This window comes from Mustelus asterias, chromosome 20 (assembly GCF_964213995.1).
Source record: "Mustelus asterias chromosome 20, sMusAst1.hap1.1, whole genome shotgun sequence".
NCBI classification, from domain to species: Eukaryota; Metazoa; Chordata; class Chondrichthyes; order Carcharhiniformes; family Triakidae; genus Mustelus; species Mustelus asterias.
In genome coordinates this window covers 48,666,547-48,684,830 of record NC_135820.1, presented here as the reverse complement: position 1 = coordinate 48,684,830, position 18,284 = coordinate 48,666,547, and the positions used below count along the sequence as shown (strand labels likewise).

The 18,284-nt window shown below is 43.7% G+C and overlaps 1 protein-coding gene across 2 annotated transcripts in view; it reads left to right on the top strand.

Moving 5' to 3' along the window:
* gmeb2 (glucocorticoid modulatory element binding protein 2) overlaps positions 1-18,284 on the top strand; it is a 79,380-nt gene that overhangs the window by 5,226 nt on the left and 55,870 nt on the right. For both annotated transcript variants that reach the window (XM_078236488.1, XM_078236487.1), the window contains exon 2: positions 17,221-17,393. In XM_078236488.1, coding sequence (XP_078092614.1) covers positions 17,263-17,393 — 131 coding nt within the window. In that variant the 5' untranslated portion in view covers positions 17,221-17,262. The remainder of the gene's footprint in view (positions 1-17,220; positions 17,394-18,284) is intronic.

Here is an 18,284-nt window from a genome sequence, read left to right as displayed (position 1 = left end):
CACTCCTGGCGTTAAAATAGACACATCTCAAACCTTTGGTCTGAGCTCTCCCCTTCTCCATCACCCATCTATTCTCCCTCTTAGGCTGTGTACAATCCTTCTCTATTTGCGGGCTAACCTCCTTGCTCTCAGTCACCTCATCACGATTCCCTCCCCCCAACCTTTCTAGTTTAAAGTCTCCCCAGTAGCCTTAGCCAACCTTCCTGCCAGGATATTGGTCCCCCTGGGATTCAAGTACCACCCGTCTTTTTTGTACAGGTCACACCTTCCCCTAAAATTATTGAGAAAATTCTGGTATGCATGGCTGGAAAACAGTTTACAGTGACTTGAAGAACATTATGTCAAGTTTACAACAATTCCAATTTCCCCAGTCACTCGTTATTTTCAAAAAACCTGAGAAATAACACTTTGTTCCCCTGACCTGCCTTCTCAGTTCATTAATCTAATACACATCAGCCAAAGTGGTGCAGGTGGAATTCACTGAACTTAGTTGTGGAAAGTCTGGAATTGTGCACTCTGAGCTCTACCTAAACATGATGTGGAGATGCCGGCGTTGGACTGGGGTAAGCACAGCAAGAAGTCTCACAACACCAGGTTAAAGTCCAACAGGTTTATTTGGTAGCAAATACCATAAGCTTTCGGAGCAATGCTCCTTCGTCAGATGGAGTGGTCTCTGTTCTCAAACAGGGCACAGACACAGAAATCAAATTACAGAATACTGATTAGAATGCAAATCTCTACAGCCAGCCAGGTCTTAAATGCACAGACAATGTGGGTGGAGGGAGCATTCAACACAGGTTAAAGCCAAGTTTCGCACACATGAGGACGGTCTAAACCGGGATGTTGGATTTATGTCACATTATCAGTAACCCCCACAGCTTGACTCCTGGACTTGCACAATTTCACAAGCTGTACTGTCTGGAGACAATACACATCTCTTTAACCTGTGTTGAATGCTCCCTCCACCCACATTGTCTGTGCATTTAAGACCTGGCTGGCTGTAGAGATTTGCATTCTAATCAGTATTCTGTAATTTGATTTCTGTGTCTGTGCCCTGTTTGAGAACAGAGACCATTCCATCTGACGAAGGAGCATTGCTCCGAAAGCTTATGGTATTTGCTACCAAATAAACCTGTTGGACTTTAACCTGGTGTTGTGAGACTTCTTACTGTGCTCTACCTAAACCACAGCCAAACTACCATGGAATATTTTGTGCAGGTGTGTTCAGAAATATTGCTGTTTAATTGCTTCAACCCGACATTCATCAGTAAGCATAAAACCTTTTGGGGCACTTTGATTTTGTAGCAGTAACATTTAAACTGTTTATGACAGACATAAACTGGTTCAATGAAAAATATCCCCAGGTTTATTTTTTACTTGCAGTACACTGTTCACAGGATAACTTAAATCAGTGGGAAGCTTTCATTTATATCTTCTCGTTTCAGTATGTAATTTCATCAGTGAGCAGACAGGTGAGAAGCACATATTTACAAAACGTACACATGGGGATTGCAATGCCAAACTCATTAAGGAGAGGGTCCTTAATGTCAAATGCCACTGAAATCTGCACCAGGATTGTCAGTGATTAGATGAATTTCTAATTGGAAAATATTACCTTGCAAAATTACAGCAAGGAAAATGCAATCCACCAGGGCTAAATGTAAAAGTATAAATCCAGGAATTTATCCAGGCTACATAGGTACCTGATCAAACATTTGTGCTGAAACATGATCAAACTTCTGATATGCTGAAGGAAACTCTGAGCTTCATGCTGGCAGGTGAGGCGCTGTTTGCTAATAACACTTTAAATATAAGCCAGTACATCTTCAAATTGGAAATTGTGGATGTTGTTGCCATGGTATCACTTTGGGTTTATATAAAGAGGAATATTAAATTATACTTTACTCCTGCTGCAAATTCTTTATTGCTGGCCATACAATTGAAAGAGTAACTCCATCTGGTGTGGTATTAAGCTCAATAAGCCACATGTTTACATGTTCAGTCCCTGGGTGTAATGAGATAACTGCTGTCACCTTAGCCTCAGTGACAATCGTATTTATGGAGACATTGGTGAAGGACGGTCATCGTAGCAGCCTGGAAATTCAGAAATGTATAACCAGAATTTAATAGTAGGACCTTATTTAAATTATTTTTCTGCTTTCTGGCCAGCAGCTGAACAGATTCCAAGACTGGCAGGAAGGCACAAGGTTGCAACCAGGGAGCAGCCACAAGAAGTCGGAGGAGGGATTAGATACATATTGCAGGATAGAGGTCCATAAAGGACTTTGAAGAGGGATGGTGAGGGGGGAACAAGGTGAGGACTATATGTGAGACGGGGTATCAGAACATTGGGTGGTGCAGTGTTCTAGTTGAGGGTTGTGATGATTGGTGGATCTCAGGAAAGAGCAAAGAACAGTACAGCACAGGAAACAGGCCCTTCGGCCCTCCAAGCCTGTGCCGCTCATTGGTCCAACTAGACCATTCGTTTGAATCCCTCCATCCCCAGACTGCTCATGTGACTATCCAGGTAAGTCTTAAACGATGCCAGCGTGTCTGCCTCCACCACCCTACTTGGCAGCGCATTCCAGGCCCCCACCACTCTCTGTGTAAAAAAACGTCCCTCTGATATCTGAGTTATACCTTGCCCCTCTCACCTTGAGCCCGTGACCCCTCGTGATCGTCACCTCCGACCTGGGAAAAAGCTTCCCACTGTTCACCCTATCTATACCCTTCATAATTTTGTACACCTCTATTAGGTCTCCCCTCATTCTCCGTCTTTCCAGGGAGAACAAGCCCAGTCTACCCAATCTCTCCTCATAGCTAAGACCCTCCATACCAGGCAACATTCTGGTAAACCTTCTCTGTGCACTCTCTAAAGCCTCCATGTCCTTCTGGTAGTGCGGCGACCAGAACTGGACGCAGTACTCCAAATGTGGCCGAACCAGCATTCTATACAGCCGCAACATCAGACTCCAGCTTTTATACTCTATACCCCGTCCTATAAAGGCAAGCATACCATATGCCTTCTTCACCACCTTCTCCACCTGTGTTGCCACCTTCAAGGATTTGTGGACTTGCACACCTAGGTCCCTCTGTGTTTCTATACTCTTGATGGCTCTGCCATTTATTGTATAATTCCCCCCTACATTAGTTCTTCCAAAATGCGTCACTTCGCAATTATCTGGATTAAATTCCATCTGCCATTTCTCCGCCCAATTTTCCAGCCTATCTATATCCTGCTGTATTGTCCGACAATATTCATCGCTATCCCCAAGTCCAGCCATCTTCGTGTCATCCACAAACTTGCTGATAACCCCAGTTACACCTTCTTCCAAATCATTTATATATATATCACAAATAGCAGAGGTCCCAGTAGAGCCCTGCGGAACACCACTGTTCACAGACCTCCAGCCAGAAAAAGACCCTTCGACTGCTACCCTCTGTTATCTGTGGCCAAGCCAGTTTTCTACCCATCTAGCCACCTCTCCCTGTATCCCATGAGCCTTAACCTTCTTAACCAACCTGCCATGAGGGACTTTGTCAAATGCCTTACTGAAATCCATATAGACGACATCCACGGCCCTTCCTTCGACAACAGTTTTTGTCACTTCCTCAAAAAACTCCACCAAATTTGTAAGGCATGACCTCCCTTTTACAAAACCATGCTGTCTGTCACTAATGAGATTGTTCCGTTCTAAATGCGCATACATCCTGTCTCTAAGAATCCTCTCCAACAACTTCCCTACCACGGACGTCAAGCTCACCGGCCTATATTTACCCGGGTTATCCCTGCTATCCTTCTTAGATAACGGTATCACATTCGCTATCCTCCAATCCTCAGGGACCTCACCTGTGTCCAATGAAGAGACAAAGATTTCCATCAGAGGCCCAGCAATTACATCTCTTGTCTCCCTGAGCAGTCTAGGATAGATGCCATCAGGCCTTGGGGATTTGTCAGTTTTAATGTTACCTAAAAAACCTAACACTTCCTCCCTTGTAATGGAGATTCTCTCTAACGGGTCAACACCTCCCTCTGAGACACTCCCAGAAAGGAAGCAGGTTAGCTTAGTGGGCTAGAAAAGAACTGCCCATAAGTGGTGCTGTTCTTGCCTCCCTTAAGTTGCTGGGTTCCTCAAGTAGTGGGTAAGCAAGGCAGCAGATGTTACAAGGAAAACTGATGATTCTTGCATGTGCTGGTTGGGAGTGAGATGTCAGTGTTGGCTGCGGGTTTGCAAATGGTTTATGAGCCCCATCTTAGCCTTGCAGTCGCCCTTCTAGTGAGCGCATTGGTTGTTGGTTAGTAAAGGAGCTGGTTGATTGTTGGTTCAGGTAGCTTCCCTTTTATTTCGCTAGCAGTTCTCTTTCAGTGGTTGCTCTTGTTCATCAGAAGGCCTTGACAGCACTGTACATGTCTTTTTTTGATCTCACAAAGGCTTGGTGGATTTAACTGCCCTTTGGAAGGTGCTACAGAATAGATAGAACATAGAACAGTACAGCACAGAACAGGCCCTTCGGCCCACGATGTTGTGCCGAGCTTTATCTGAAACCAAGATCAAGCTATCCCACTCCCTATCATCCTGGTGTGCTCCATGTGCCTATCCAATAACCGCTTAAATGTTTCTAAAGTGTCTGACTCCACTATCACTGCAGGCAGTCCATTCCACACCCCAACCACTCTCTGCGTAAAGAACCTACCTCTGATATCCGTCCTGTATCTCCCACCACGAACCCTATAGTTATGCCCCCTTGTAATAGCTCCATCCACCCGAGGAAATAGTCTTTGAACGTTCACTCTATCTATCCCCTTCATCATTTTATACACCTCTATTAAGTCTCCCCTCAGCCTCCTCCGCTCCAGAGAGAACAGCCCTAGCTCCCTCAACCTTTCCTCATATGACCTACCTTCCAAACCAGGCAGCATCCTGGTAAATCTCCTCTGCACTCTTTCCAGCGCTTCCACATCCTTCTTATAGTGAGGTGACCAGAACTGCACACAATATTCCAAATGTGGTCTCACCAAGGTCCTGTACAGTTGCAGCATAACCCCACGGCTCTTAAACTCCAACCCCCTGTTAATAAAAGCTAACACACTATAGGCCTTCTTCACAGCTCTATCCACTTGACTGGCAACCTTTAGAGATCTGTGGATATGGACCCCAAGATCTCTCTGTTCCTCCACAGTCTTCAGAACCCTACCTTTGACCCTGTAATCCACATTTAAATTTGTCCTACCAAAATGAATCACCTCACATTTATCAGGGTTAAACTCCATTTGCCATTTTTCAGCCCAGCTTTGCATCCTATCTATGTCTCTTTGCAGCCTACAACAGCCCTCCACCTCATCCACTACTCCACCAATCTTGGTGTCATCAGCAAATTTACTGATCCACCCTTCAGCCCCCTCCTCTAAGTCATTAATAAAAATCACAAAGAGCAGAGGACCAAGCACTGATCCCTGCGGCACACCGCTAGCAACCTGCCTCCAATCCGAAAATTTTCCATCGACCACCACCCTCTGTCTTCAGTCAGACAGCCAGTTACCTATCCAATCAGCCAACTTTCCCTCTATCCCACACCTCCTCACTTTCATCATAAGCCGACCATGGGGGACCTTATCAAACGCCTTACTAAAATCCATGTATATGACATCAACTGCCCTACCTTCATCAACACACTTAGTTACCTCATGTATGTGGATGCCCAGCTAAATTAACAGATGTTATCCATCTCCTAAATGACAATATGCAACTAACTCTACCCACCTACTACCCTACCACCTCACCCACCCCACCCGCCTGCTAACTACCACCTTACCCACCTGCCACCCTACTTCCTTATCTACTAACTTTCTTACCGTAGCTTTTCCCAGAAGCTTTAGGATATTTACACTCCTTACAAAACATGGCAGATACTGTTGTAAAAAGGGTATGGTTTCTGCACTGACCTGTGCCATTGCACCATCTGAGGATTCCTGCTCTGAGCCAGTTCTGCAGGATCCTCCGTCGAAAGACTGCCCTGAAAAATCAGAAGGTAAGTATATTTTTTTGTCTGTTCAGGGCTGGTAATGGAGATTCTGACCCTGAATGGAAGATTTGGACCTTGCTGTTAGGGCCAAGGATCGAAAAGATGTGCACTTGCTATGGGTACAGCTGATGAACAGGACAGACTACTGATCTTAGTTGCTCAGTATTGGCGCTTGAGGCATCCCCCAAGAAGGAACTGACAGCCACGACAGATACAGAGGAAGCTTGAGGTTCCAGGACTGTCAAGCAATACCACGCTGAAGGAATTTTAACCATTCAAATAGAAGCCAAAGGATGGATGGTCACCATCACACAATGTCTAAGATGGACGAGCACGCATTGAAACTCATCATCACTTGTGCCAAGAATTCCACGGACACACTATAAAAAAGAGCAAAAATGGTTTGATGAAACTGATATAAAAATATGGAAACTCATCAGTGGACAGCATTCTAAACCAGGTAACAGGATCTAAACTCCAAAGCAGTTTGCCTACCCGAAAGCAAAAGCTAAATCTCAAAGAAGAACCTGTGATTGAAGACTAAATTGTGGACAGAAAAAGGCGAGGACATTTTAATTCCTTGCTAACATGCATGCATGTGCTTATCAAGGCTACCAAAGAGATTTGTGGATGCTTAACATATGGATCAACAGCAGTAAGATCCAAAGACATAACTTATGCATTGCATTCTGTGGGGAAAGGGTATGATTTTCATAAGAAGCCTTGCATCGTATTTATGCATGAGGTTCTATGACCAAAACACACATGTATGCTTCTGCTTTGTCCATCAATGTAGTTTAACTTAAAGCTATTTCCTCTTGGAGGATATTTTCATTAGACCAGTCTCTAAGATATGTAAGGCAGCAATCTGGACTGAATAGTGCTGGTTTATACTCCTATAACACAGTCATAACTGTGGATTTGCCCCTCCACAGATTTGACATTCGTAAATGTTCAGCACAGAGACTTCTTGTGACAACCACAGTTTGGCACAGGGAAAAATGCACTTTTCAGTGAGCTGTATTTACGCTGGCTTCTGAACCTGTAGGCATGTATGTGCATTGGAATGCTTGCCAACATTATATTGCCAACAGTAAGACATATTGAAGAGTCATAAAAGTGAAGAGCTGTTTTTATCTTTCATGAGTCCCTAAGAAATAGAATACACTGTTTTCACACACAATTATAGCTGAAGAAGTCCAGTATTGGAAATACTTGTACAAAATGAGCACTATGGAATTATGTGTACCCTGACAGAAATTAAAACTTGCCACAAAGCAAGTTAGTTTTTTTTGTTGAAACCAATGTTTGATTTAAAGCAGTACTTTATTGGTGGGAAGATGCTGATCCAAACTTACCAATAGTCAAACTCTTAAACGCCCAAGTATGAATGCAGCACAAGATTCCAATTTGTTAGCAAGTTGATCTCTGCTTTGAAGAAATTTCACCAGTTGCTTGAGTATATAAATGAATAACAGGAACTCATTTACAACCTTTATTTTTAAAATTATTTATTCGTTGGATGCGGGCATCGTTGGTGAAGCTGGCATTTATTGCTCATCCCTGAATGCTCCCTTGAGCAGGTGCTGGCAAGCCATTGCCTTGAACTGCTGCAGTCATGTGTTTTAGGAACACCTATGGTACTATTGGGAAGGGAGTTCTAGGATTTTAACCCAGCGACAATGAAGGAACAGCAGTTATAGTTCCAAGTCAGGATGTTGATTACCTTGGAGGGGAGCTTGTCGGTGGTGGTGCTCACAGGTATCTGCTACCCTTGTCTTCTAACTGATAGAGTGGGTTTGTGGGTTTGGAAGGTGCTGTCGAAGGAACCTTGGTTTAAGCTGCTGCACTTCATCTTGCACACTGCTGCCACAGTGCATTGGTGGTGGAGGGAATGACCATTGAAGATGGTGAATGGGGTGCCAGTCAAGTGGACTGCTTTGTCCTTGATGCTGTTAAGCTTCTTGAGTGTTGTTGGAGCCGGAATCATCCAGGGAAATGGAGAGTATTGATCACACTCCTGACTTGTGATTTGTAGATGTTAGGCAGGAGTTAGAAGTTAAGTTACTTGCCACAGAATTCCCAGCCTCTGACCTCCTCTTGTAGCTCGAGTATTTATATGGCTGGTCCAGTTCAGTTTCTGGCCAATGATACCTCCCAAGATGTTGATAGTTGGGTGTTCAGCAATGGTCATGCCATTGAGTGTCAAGGGAGATGGTTAGATTCTCTCTTGTAGGACATGGTCATTGCTTGGCACTGTGTGGCACGAATGTTACTTGCCACTTTTCCATCCAAGTCTGATTATTGTCCAGGTCTTGCTGCATATGGACATGATTTGCTTCTGAGGAGCTGTGAATGGTGCTGAATATTGTACAGTTATCAGCGAACATCCTTACTTCTGACTTTTATGATAGAGGAAAGTTAATTAGCTTCGGACAGTACCCGGAGGAACTCCTGCAACGATATCTCAGCATCATTTGCGATGATTGATTGCCAACAACAACCATCTTCTTTGTTGCTAGCTCTGACTCTAATCCGTGGAGAATTTCCCCTGATTCTGGTTGACTTCAGTTTTGCTCCTTCATGCCATACTTGGTCAAATGTAGCCTTGATGTCGAGAGCAGTCACTCTCACCTCACTGGGTGTGTTCAGTTTTGTTTGTCCATGTTTGGACCAGGTTGAAATAAAGTCAGGAGCTGAGTGGCCCTGTTGGAACCAGAGTGCTAGTGAGCAGGTTATTGCTGAGTAAATGCCATTTGATAATATTGTCTACGACACATATCACTTTGCTGATGATGGAAAGTAGACTGATGGGGCAGTAATTGGATGGTTTGCATCTATCTTGCTTTTTGTTTGCATATTTATATGTGAAAAGATTTGTTTATACTGTGCAATTGGCCTGAGAACTAGTTGGAACTTGAAATTGGCAAAACTCCTGCAACATTAGCTGACTATGGGAGATCTGAGGATGTTTTAGTTCAGTGCACAGTGTCAAACCCAAATGATTTAAAGTAAAATGCCCAAGTGAATGTTCTACATTTTTGGTCTTATTTTGTCCTTTAAGTAGATTATTTCAGGTCTCAAAATTCAGGTTACTCTTGAGTGATTTCCAACTCCACATAATTTAAAGTTTAAAAAAAAATTGCCCTGGATTTCCTAGATGTAATTTAGATTGCTGTTGTCCCTTTAGTTTTTGTTAAGTGTAATATCCGTAAGTGGCTACTAGAGGGAGATACGTAGAAGTTTCCTGGATGTGTTCAGGGATTTTTAAAAATACTTTTCCAATTCAATCAAATCAAGTCCAATTCAGAGTCTCAACAAGTTGGGACATTTCCGATCCAAGCTGACAAGACAGGGTATGCAACCCCTGTCTTGGGCCTGATCTACATGAGCCAAGCTGATTGGAGTAGGTGCAGGTCTTCCTCCTCCAAGGCTTGATCTCATTTGCATCTTAGCCAAAAGGCCGAGATGCCGCTTTTAAAAATTGCTTCATATGAAAATGAAGCTTAAATGTAACCTAACGACCTCAACCAAGCACAGCATCCGCATAACTACACTTGATCTTAGCCAAAAGGGGTTCAGGGGTTTGTATAAGAGAAATAGATATAACTGAACAAACAAGAAACCTTCCTGAAGCCTTTTTAATTCATTGTACAGCCTACACTTTTCAGCAGAACACATGAAAAAGAAGTAAGATAGGAACAATGCTAGACACTCTAATTTCTCTAATTTCTCACTAAGTCTTGCTAATTGTACAAAGACAGAAACATGAATATTCAAGGGCCGCCTTAAAGTAAAGTTTATTTATTAGTCACAAGTAAGGCTTACATTAACACTGCAATGAAGTTACTAGAAATTCCCCTAGTCGCCACACTCCAGCGCCCGTTCGGGTCAATGGACCTAACCAGCATGTCCTTCACACTGTGAGAGGAAACTGGAGCACCCCGGAGGAAACCCACGCAGACACGTGAAGAACGTGCAAACTCCACACAGACAGTGACCCAAGCCGGGAATCGAACTCAGGTCCCTGGTGTTGTGAGGCAGCAGTGCTAACCACTGTGCCACCGTGCCTGCTTCCAGATAACTGTAAGGCATAGTACCAATTCAGAGAAAAAATGTTCAACTTCAGTCCTTCATATCTCCAAGTCCTTGTGGAAAGGGGACATTGAAAAATTGTGGAAAATTATGGGTAGGAGTGTTGGTAACCCACCCAGAATTATAATTTGGGGATCTGGAGGGAGGTGATTGCCTCCTCCCTCACACATGCGTATAGGACAGAGCTACACATAGTTTCACCTTCTCAGTAAGATAGGCATATAACACTGAATAAATCTCCCTTTTGTTCCTTCACATTTTAAGAGCTACATTCAACAATTACATATTGACAGTTGGTTAAGGGGGCTCCAATTCGATATTTTGCTCTATGGCTATCCACCTCTCTTCAGCATGCACAATCCTAAAACAGTTTCTTCAGCTTTAATGTCCTTAGAAACACAGACGATAGGATCAGGAGGAGACCATTTGGCCCTTCGAATCTGCTCCGCCATTTATCACGATCATGGCTGATTGTTCAATTCAGTAGCCTAATCCTGCTTTTTCCCCATAACCTTTGATCCCATTCACCCCAAGTGCTATGTCCAGCCACCTCTTGAATACATTCAATGTTTTGGCATAAACTACTTCCTGTGGTAATGAATTCCACAGGCTCACCACGCTTTGGGTGAAGAAATGTCTCCTCATCTCCGTCCTAAATGGTCTACCCCGAATCCTCAGACTGTGACCCCTGGTTCTGGACATCCCCACCATCGGGAACATCCTCCCTGCATCTACTCTGTCGAGTCCTGTTAGAATTTTATAAGTCTCTATGAAATCCCCCCTCATTCGCCTGAACTCCAGCAAAAACAATCCTAACCTAGTCAATTTCTCATCGTACATCAGTCCCGCCATCCGTGGCTTCAGTCTGGTAAACCTTCGCTGCACTCCCTCTAGAGCAAGAACATCCTCCCTCAGAAAAGGAGACCAAAACTGCATACAATATTCAAGGTGTGGCCTCACCAAGGCCCTGTATAATTGCAACAACACATCCCTGCTCCTGTACTCGAAACCTCTCGCAATGAAGGATAACGTACTATTTGCCTTCTTTACCGCCTGCTGCATCTGCATGTGTATCTTCACCGACTGGTGCACAAGGACATCCAGGTCCCGCTGTACACTCCCCTCTCCCAATTTACAGCCATTCAGGTAGTAATCTGCCTTCTTGTTTTTGCTTCCAAAGTGAATAACCTCACATTTATCCAAATTTTACTGCATTGAGTAGCCCACTCCCCCAACTGTCCAGATCATGCTAAAGGATCTCTGCATCCTCGTCACAGTTCACTCTCCTACCCCAACTTGGTATCATCTGCAAACTTTGAGATGTTACATTTTGTTCGGGGTCCCAGCACCGATCCCTGTGGCATCCCACTAGTTACCGATTGCCAATTTGAAAAGGACCCATTAATTCCTACTCTTTGTTTCCTCTCTGCCAACCAGTTTTCTATCCATCTCAGTACACTTTACCCCAGTCCCATGTGCTTTAATCTTGCATGATAATCTCTTATGCGGGACTTTGTCAAACGCATTCTGAAAGTCCAAATATACCACATCGACTGGTTCCCCCTTGTCAACTCTACTAGTTACATCTTCAAAGAATTCCAAAAGATTTGTCAAGCATGATTTCCCCTTCATAAATCCATGCTGACTCTGTCTGATCCTGTCACTGATTTCTAAATGCTTTGCTAGAAAGGCCTTGATAATGGATTTGAGAATTTTCCCCTTTATCGATGTTAGGCTGAATCTCTTATTCACCATTTCTGTGACAATTGGCACATGCTCCTCTTGCATTATCCTCTGTTACTATTGTTTAGTAGGACAAATTGGCACAAAATGCCTATTATTTGCAAATCATTGGGCTGTGGGTGGGGACTATCTGCCCTTAAATACCTTATTCTCTTTGGGAACTAGGCCATGCAGCTCATGGGAAGTCACTCCGCTCTTGCTGTGGGATATGGTGAAGTCCCTGTTATCTTGCTAGTTCCAGATAACTGACTGAGCACCCTAATTGATGTGTTAACCTCCCTGAAATAACGTGAAGGACAGAACCTTCTCCCTTCTATGTCTCCTTATTTCCTTGGCTAATTTTAAGATTAGTTCTTCAATACAAACAGGAATTCTTGTTTTATATGCCCAGCAACAAAATTAGGACTTTCTAGATTTTGGATATCGGACTACTCAAATTTGAAAAAGGAGCTGCCTGGTTCAGTTTGTGAGTGATTGAACCAATAACTTGACACTACTTAAGATACAATTATTCCCCTTTCTGATCTGAAACAGGCATAATGCAAAGATTGAAAAGTTGGGTGGAAGAATCTGAACTACAATTGGCATTGCGGCAACAAACCAAAACTACCTAAAATAAACTCCCTTCTCATTGTCAAAGAGCATCATCTAGTTATGTTCAGAAGTCTGATTGACACCCAAATCAGTAGTTACTCCATCACTTTGATGTTGACGTACAGTAGAAATCAATGCACTCTGATCAGAAATGGAACCATTGCATGCTAATCTGAAAATGGTGGTATATCCAATAGTTTCATAAGTTAAATCATTTTGTCTAAAGCTAAATCACTAGGTTCCCAGATGATTAATTAAAATAACTCCACCCCCTCAACATCTAGCTGGTATGTGACCATAGGCAGTCAGGATGCCTTCATTTTGCTTTAGACTGCTGTGTCAGTTGCACTTGAACCATGTCAGCAAACCAAATGGGGCATCAAGGGCTATCTGCTGATGACTTGGCTCATGTTTCCTGTGTGCAAGTCCAGCACACGTGTATCATGCATACAATGAAAGCCCTGCCTGTTGCACATCTCTCTATCAAGTTCCATGAAGCAACTGCCACTCATCAATCCTAGTAAACTGTTGAGAGGATAGATTTCTGGACTTATACAACACCATGAAAGCCCCTCTGTACATTTTAATTCACAGTTATGATGGCAGCAAGCTGAGATTGCACAAGAGAAGTCAGCTTCCATTGCAGCAACATCAATTATTGCAAAATGGTTGGTTCCACATCTATATGAAAAGAGTTAACCACCACTTCCACCCTGGAAATGATGAGCTCTGAACCTCTACAATGTCCTGTGCCAAGTTGGTGCTGGGTAAACTATACTCTTTGACATTGACTGCAGATTTTCTGACAGGCTTAGAATGCACCAAGCATTTCATTGTGCAACCCATCAGTTTTCTTTTGTAATAAAAACAGAAAATGTTGTAAGGACTCAGCAGGTCTGGCAGCATCTGTGGAGAGGGAAATAGAGTTAATATTTTGAACCCATATGACACTCATTTGAACCCCTTCTTTAGCCTGATAAAAGTGTTAATCTGAGCACTCTGCAGTGATACTTCTGTGACCTCATGCTCCAGTGAGCTAGCACCCATGCCACACTTGTCCCCTGTATTGGCTACAAGGAACTCATGTTTGCTGTCTCATCAAGCGCAGATTGCACAGTGAACATCCCCACTTATAATAAAAGGAAGGTCATTGACGAAGCAGCTGAAGATTGTTCACCGAGGACACTATTTTTGAGCCTGCGATGATTGGCATCGAACGGCCACGAATATCTTCCTTTGTGCAAGGTATGAGGCCAACTAGAGGAGAGTTTTCCTCCTGGTTCCTATCAACTTCAGTTTTGCTTCAGGCTAATTGATGCCACATGGTCGAATGCTGCGTTGATGTCAAGCACAGTTCCTTTTTCTCGCATGTTTGAACCAAGGCTGTAATGAGGTCAGAAGCCAGGCAAGCTGAATGTTGGCAAGCAGGCTATTGCAGCGAAAGTGTCATTTGACAGCGCTGTTGATAACACCTTCCACCACTTTGCTGATGATCAAGAACAGACTGAGGTGGTGGTAATTGGTTGGATTGGATTTGTTCTGCTTTTTGGGACGCACACAAATAATTTTCCACATTGTTCGGCCGATGCCAGTGTTGTAGTTGTGCTGGGATAGCTTGGCTCGGAGAGTGGCTCATTCTGAAGCACAAGTCTTCAGTATTACAACTGGGATGTTTTCAGGGATCATAGCATTTGCTGTATGCCTCCAATCATTTCTTAATATCACATGGAAGTAATCGAATTGGCTGAAGACTGGCATCTGTGATGCTGGGAATCTCGGGAGAAGGCTGAGATGGATCGTCCACTGATCACTTCTGGCTGTAAATACTTCATTCTTGCCTTTTGTTTTGGGCTCTCCCATCATTGAGGAGGACATATCAATGGAACCTCTTCCTCTAGTTAGTTGTTTAATTGTCCATTATTATTTACTAATGGATGGGGCAGGACTGCAGAGCTTGGATCTGATCGATTAGTTGTAGGAGTACTTTGTTCAGTGTATAGCACTCTGCATCTGCTGCTTGGCATGTAGTCCTGTGTTGTAGCTTCACTAGGTTGGAACCTGGATAAGCCTTGTGCTGCTCTTGGCATGCTATTCTGCACTGCTTATTTAATCAGGGTTGATCCCCTGGCTTGAGATAATAGTAGAGTGGGGGTTATGCCAGGCAATGAAGTTACAGATTGTGTTTGTATACAATTCTGCTGATGGCCAACAGCTTCTCAAGGATGCCCAGTTTTATGATGCTTGATTTGTTCTGTATCTATCCAATTTAGCATGGTGGGTTCATAGATTCATAGAACCCTACAGTGCAGAAAGAGGCCATTTGGCCCATCGAGTCTACACCGACCACAATCCCACCCAGGCCCTACCCCCATATCCCTACATATTTTACCCGCTAATCCCTCTAACCTACTCATTTTAGGACACTAAGGGGCAATTCTTTAGCATGGCCAATCAACCTAACCCGCACATCTTTGGACTGTGGGAGGAAACCAGAGCACCCGGAGGAAACCCACGCAGACACGAGGAGAATGTGCAAACTCCACACAGACAGTGACCCGAGCCGGGAATCGAACCCAGGTCCCTGGAGCTGTAAAGCAGCAGTGCTAACCACTGTGCTACTGTGCCATGGTGGTAATGTTGCACAAAACTATGGATGATATCCTCATTGTGAAGATGAGACTTCGTCTCCTCAAGATTATACAGTGGTCACTCCTACCAATACTGTCATGCACAGGTGCATCTGAACAGGTGATCAAGTACATTTTCCCTTTGTGGATTCTCTCACAACGTACTGCAGACCCAGATTGGTAGATAAGTCCGTCAGGATTCAGCCAGCTTGGTCAGTAGTGGTGCTACCAAACCACTCTGTAATAACTAGACCATTTCTGAAGGCAGTTAGGAGTCAACCACATTGTGTGGGTCTGGAGTCATGTGTAGCCCAGACCAGGTAAGCACAGTAGATGTCAGGTATGATTCTTTGAATATGACTGTCAGGCTGTTGGTGAACTAATCTGTTGAACAGCTTTCCCAATTTCAGCATAATCACTCTGATCATGGTATGATGTTAATAGGCGAGTGAATTGAGCAGTATCTAAGTTTAGTAGTGTTGTAGTGGGATATGACGTTTAAAGATGCATTCACTAACCTTGACCACATGAATGAGGTCTTCAAACTTCTTGTGGCACTGCATCCAGGTCCTCGGGGTTTAACTCCTACGTGGACATAAGCTGCTACTGCTATTTGATAGCAGATCTGGATACCTGGCTCCCTGCAGGTACAAGATATCTTTCCTACATTCCGCTTCCTCCACCGAGACCTGTGGTGTTGTGTCAGAAAACCTTATCGTCCACTGCCTCCCATGTTAACCCTTTTTAGTTTTGTAGATCAGACTAATTTCCTGCATGACTGCCAACACCTGCTCCAGCAACAGTGCTCCTCCCCTTAAAGGGGTTCAACTTATCCTTAACTGCTGCTAGCAAGTTATGATTTTGAGCCCCCTACTGATGGGTGCAGCCAAAGAACAGTGTGGTTCGTGCTAGCTTTATGCAACAATCATTCAAATGAACAGGCAGCATGAAGTTGACATGATGCTTGCATCATACTTAATAGGCACGCATATTATAATTCCCATTCATGTTAGAATCTTAATGAGACTACAACGTTGATTTCTTGACTAGACATGTTGAAGTAAGGGGCGGCACGGTAGCACAGTGGTTAGCACTGCTGCTTCACAGCTCCAGGGACCTGGGTTCGATTCCCGGCTTGGGTCATTGCCTGTGTGGAGTTTACACATTCTCCTCGTGTCTGCATGGGTTTCCTCCGGGTGCTCCGGTTTCCTCCCACAGTCCAAAGATGTGCGGGTTAGGTCGATTGGCCATGCTAAAAAATTGCCCCTTAGTGTCCTGAGATGTGTAGGTTAGAGGGATTAGTGGGTAACCATGTAGGGATATGGGGGTAGGGCCTGGTTAGGATTGTGGTTGGTGCAGACTCGATGGGCCCAGTGGCCTCTTTCTGCACTGTAGGGTTTATTTGATTCTAAGAGTGGGGCTCGCAGACAGCTAGTCAGAAATCTGAAGGTCAGCAGCTGCTAACTTTATGGCCATTAATTTCAATGGGCCAATAATCAAAGTTTGCAGGCTTATGATTTCCCTGTAAGCCCTGCTCCTAACTGGAAGCATCTGATTGGAGAATCAGCCCACATATGTTATTAGTCCATGCTGAAGACATAAGATATAGGAGCAGAAGTTGGTCATTCGGCTCATCGAGTCTGCTCTACAATTCAATGAGGTCATGACTGATCTGATGTGATAATCCTCAACTCCACTTTCCCGCCTTATCCCCATAACTCTTGAGTCCCTTACTGACTAAAAATCTGTCCATTGCAACCTTAAACATACTTAACGACCCAGCCTCCACAGCCCTCTGCAGTAAAAAATTCCACAGATTCACTACAGATGAAAGAAGAAATTCCTGTCTTATTGGGTGACCCCTTACTCTGACATTATGCCCTCTTGTCCTAGACACTCCCACAAGGCTGTCAATCAGTTCTATAAAACTTATAGTTTCTGCTCACATCATGGTTTCCAGTTAATTAGTTAAAATAATGAAATTACAACCCTCAAGTGCTTTATCAAGCCAAGGGTTGAAATGCCTTTTGACACTGAAGCATTAAGCTTTTTTCTCTGACCAGTTAATTCAAATTATTCATCCTGTACTTTTTTTTTGTAAACTTAGTAATTTGTTTAATTTGTGCTTTCCTTTTAGCTGGACAAATTTCTGCCATCACCTTAGTTAAAACTTACAGCTATGGCTACTCCAGACGTCAGTGTTCACGTGGAGGAGGTGGTTGTCGTGACAACACCTGACACCCCATCAGATGGAAATGCGGTCGAAGAGGTTAAAACTGTTTTGGTAGACTTCAAATCATCACAGCCTAGGTAGGGAGACCTGCTTCAGATTCTTGTTTGCATTTCGTCTAGCCATCAGATCTTAAAATGTGTCAAAATTCTATAGCATCTGATATAAACAACTGTTGGCTTAATGTAGTTTTAGGTTTGGGCAACAATTGACACTATTGTAACCCAATTATTTTAAATACTTTCCTTTAAAAGTTAGATTACTGTAGATGAAACCGTAATCGGTGTTTCAATGGGGTTTTGTTTCAGAGAGGGAAATTACCTCAATTGTGCAGAATGGTATATAATAGCATAGAATATAATCCCCGCAGTGCAGAAGGAGGCCATTCAGCCCATTGAGCCTGCACCAACAGCAATCCCACCCAGGTCCTATCTTTGTAACCCCATGTATTTACCCTGCTCGTCCCCATGACATTAAAGGGCAATTCACCTAACCTGCACATTTTGGAGTGTGAGAGGAAACCAGAGCACCTGGCGGAAACCCAGGAGAACGTGCAAACTCCACACAGACAGTCACCAAAAATCGGAATTGAACCCGGGATGTGGTGAATGGGTGGAGTTCAAAATGGAGAACAAGGTTTGTGGTCTTAAGCTATTGAACTCAATGTTGAGCCCAGAAGATGGTAAAGTGCCTAAACAAATGAGTAGCTGCTGTTCCCCCAGCTTGCGTTGGGCTTCACTGGAACATTATAGCAGGCTGAGCTCCAAAATGAGAGTAGGATGAGAAATTCAAATGGCAAGCAATGGAAAATATGGGGTCTTGCTTGCAGGTGGAGTGAAGGTGTGCCAAAAAGTGGTTACCCAGACCGTATTTGGTTTGCTCAGTGTAGAGGAGACCACATTGTGCAATAGCTCTTCACCTGGAAGAAATGTTTGGACAGTGAGGAGCAAGGATGTAAACTGGCAGGCGCT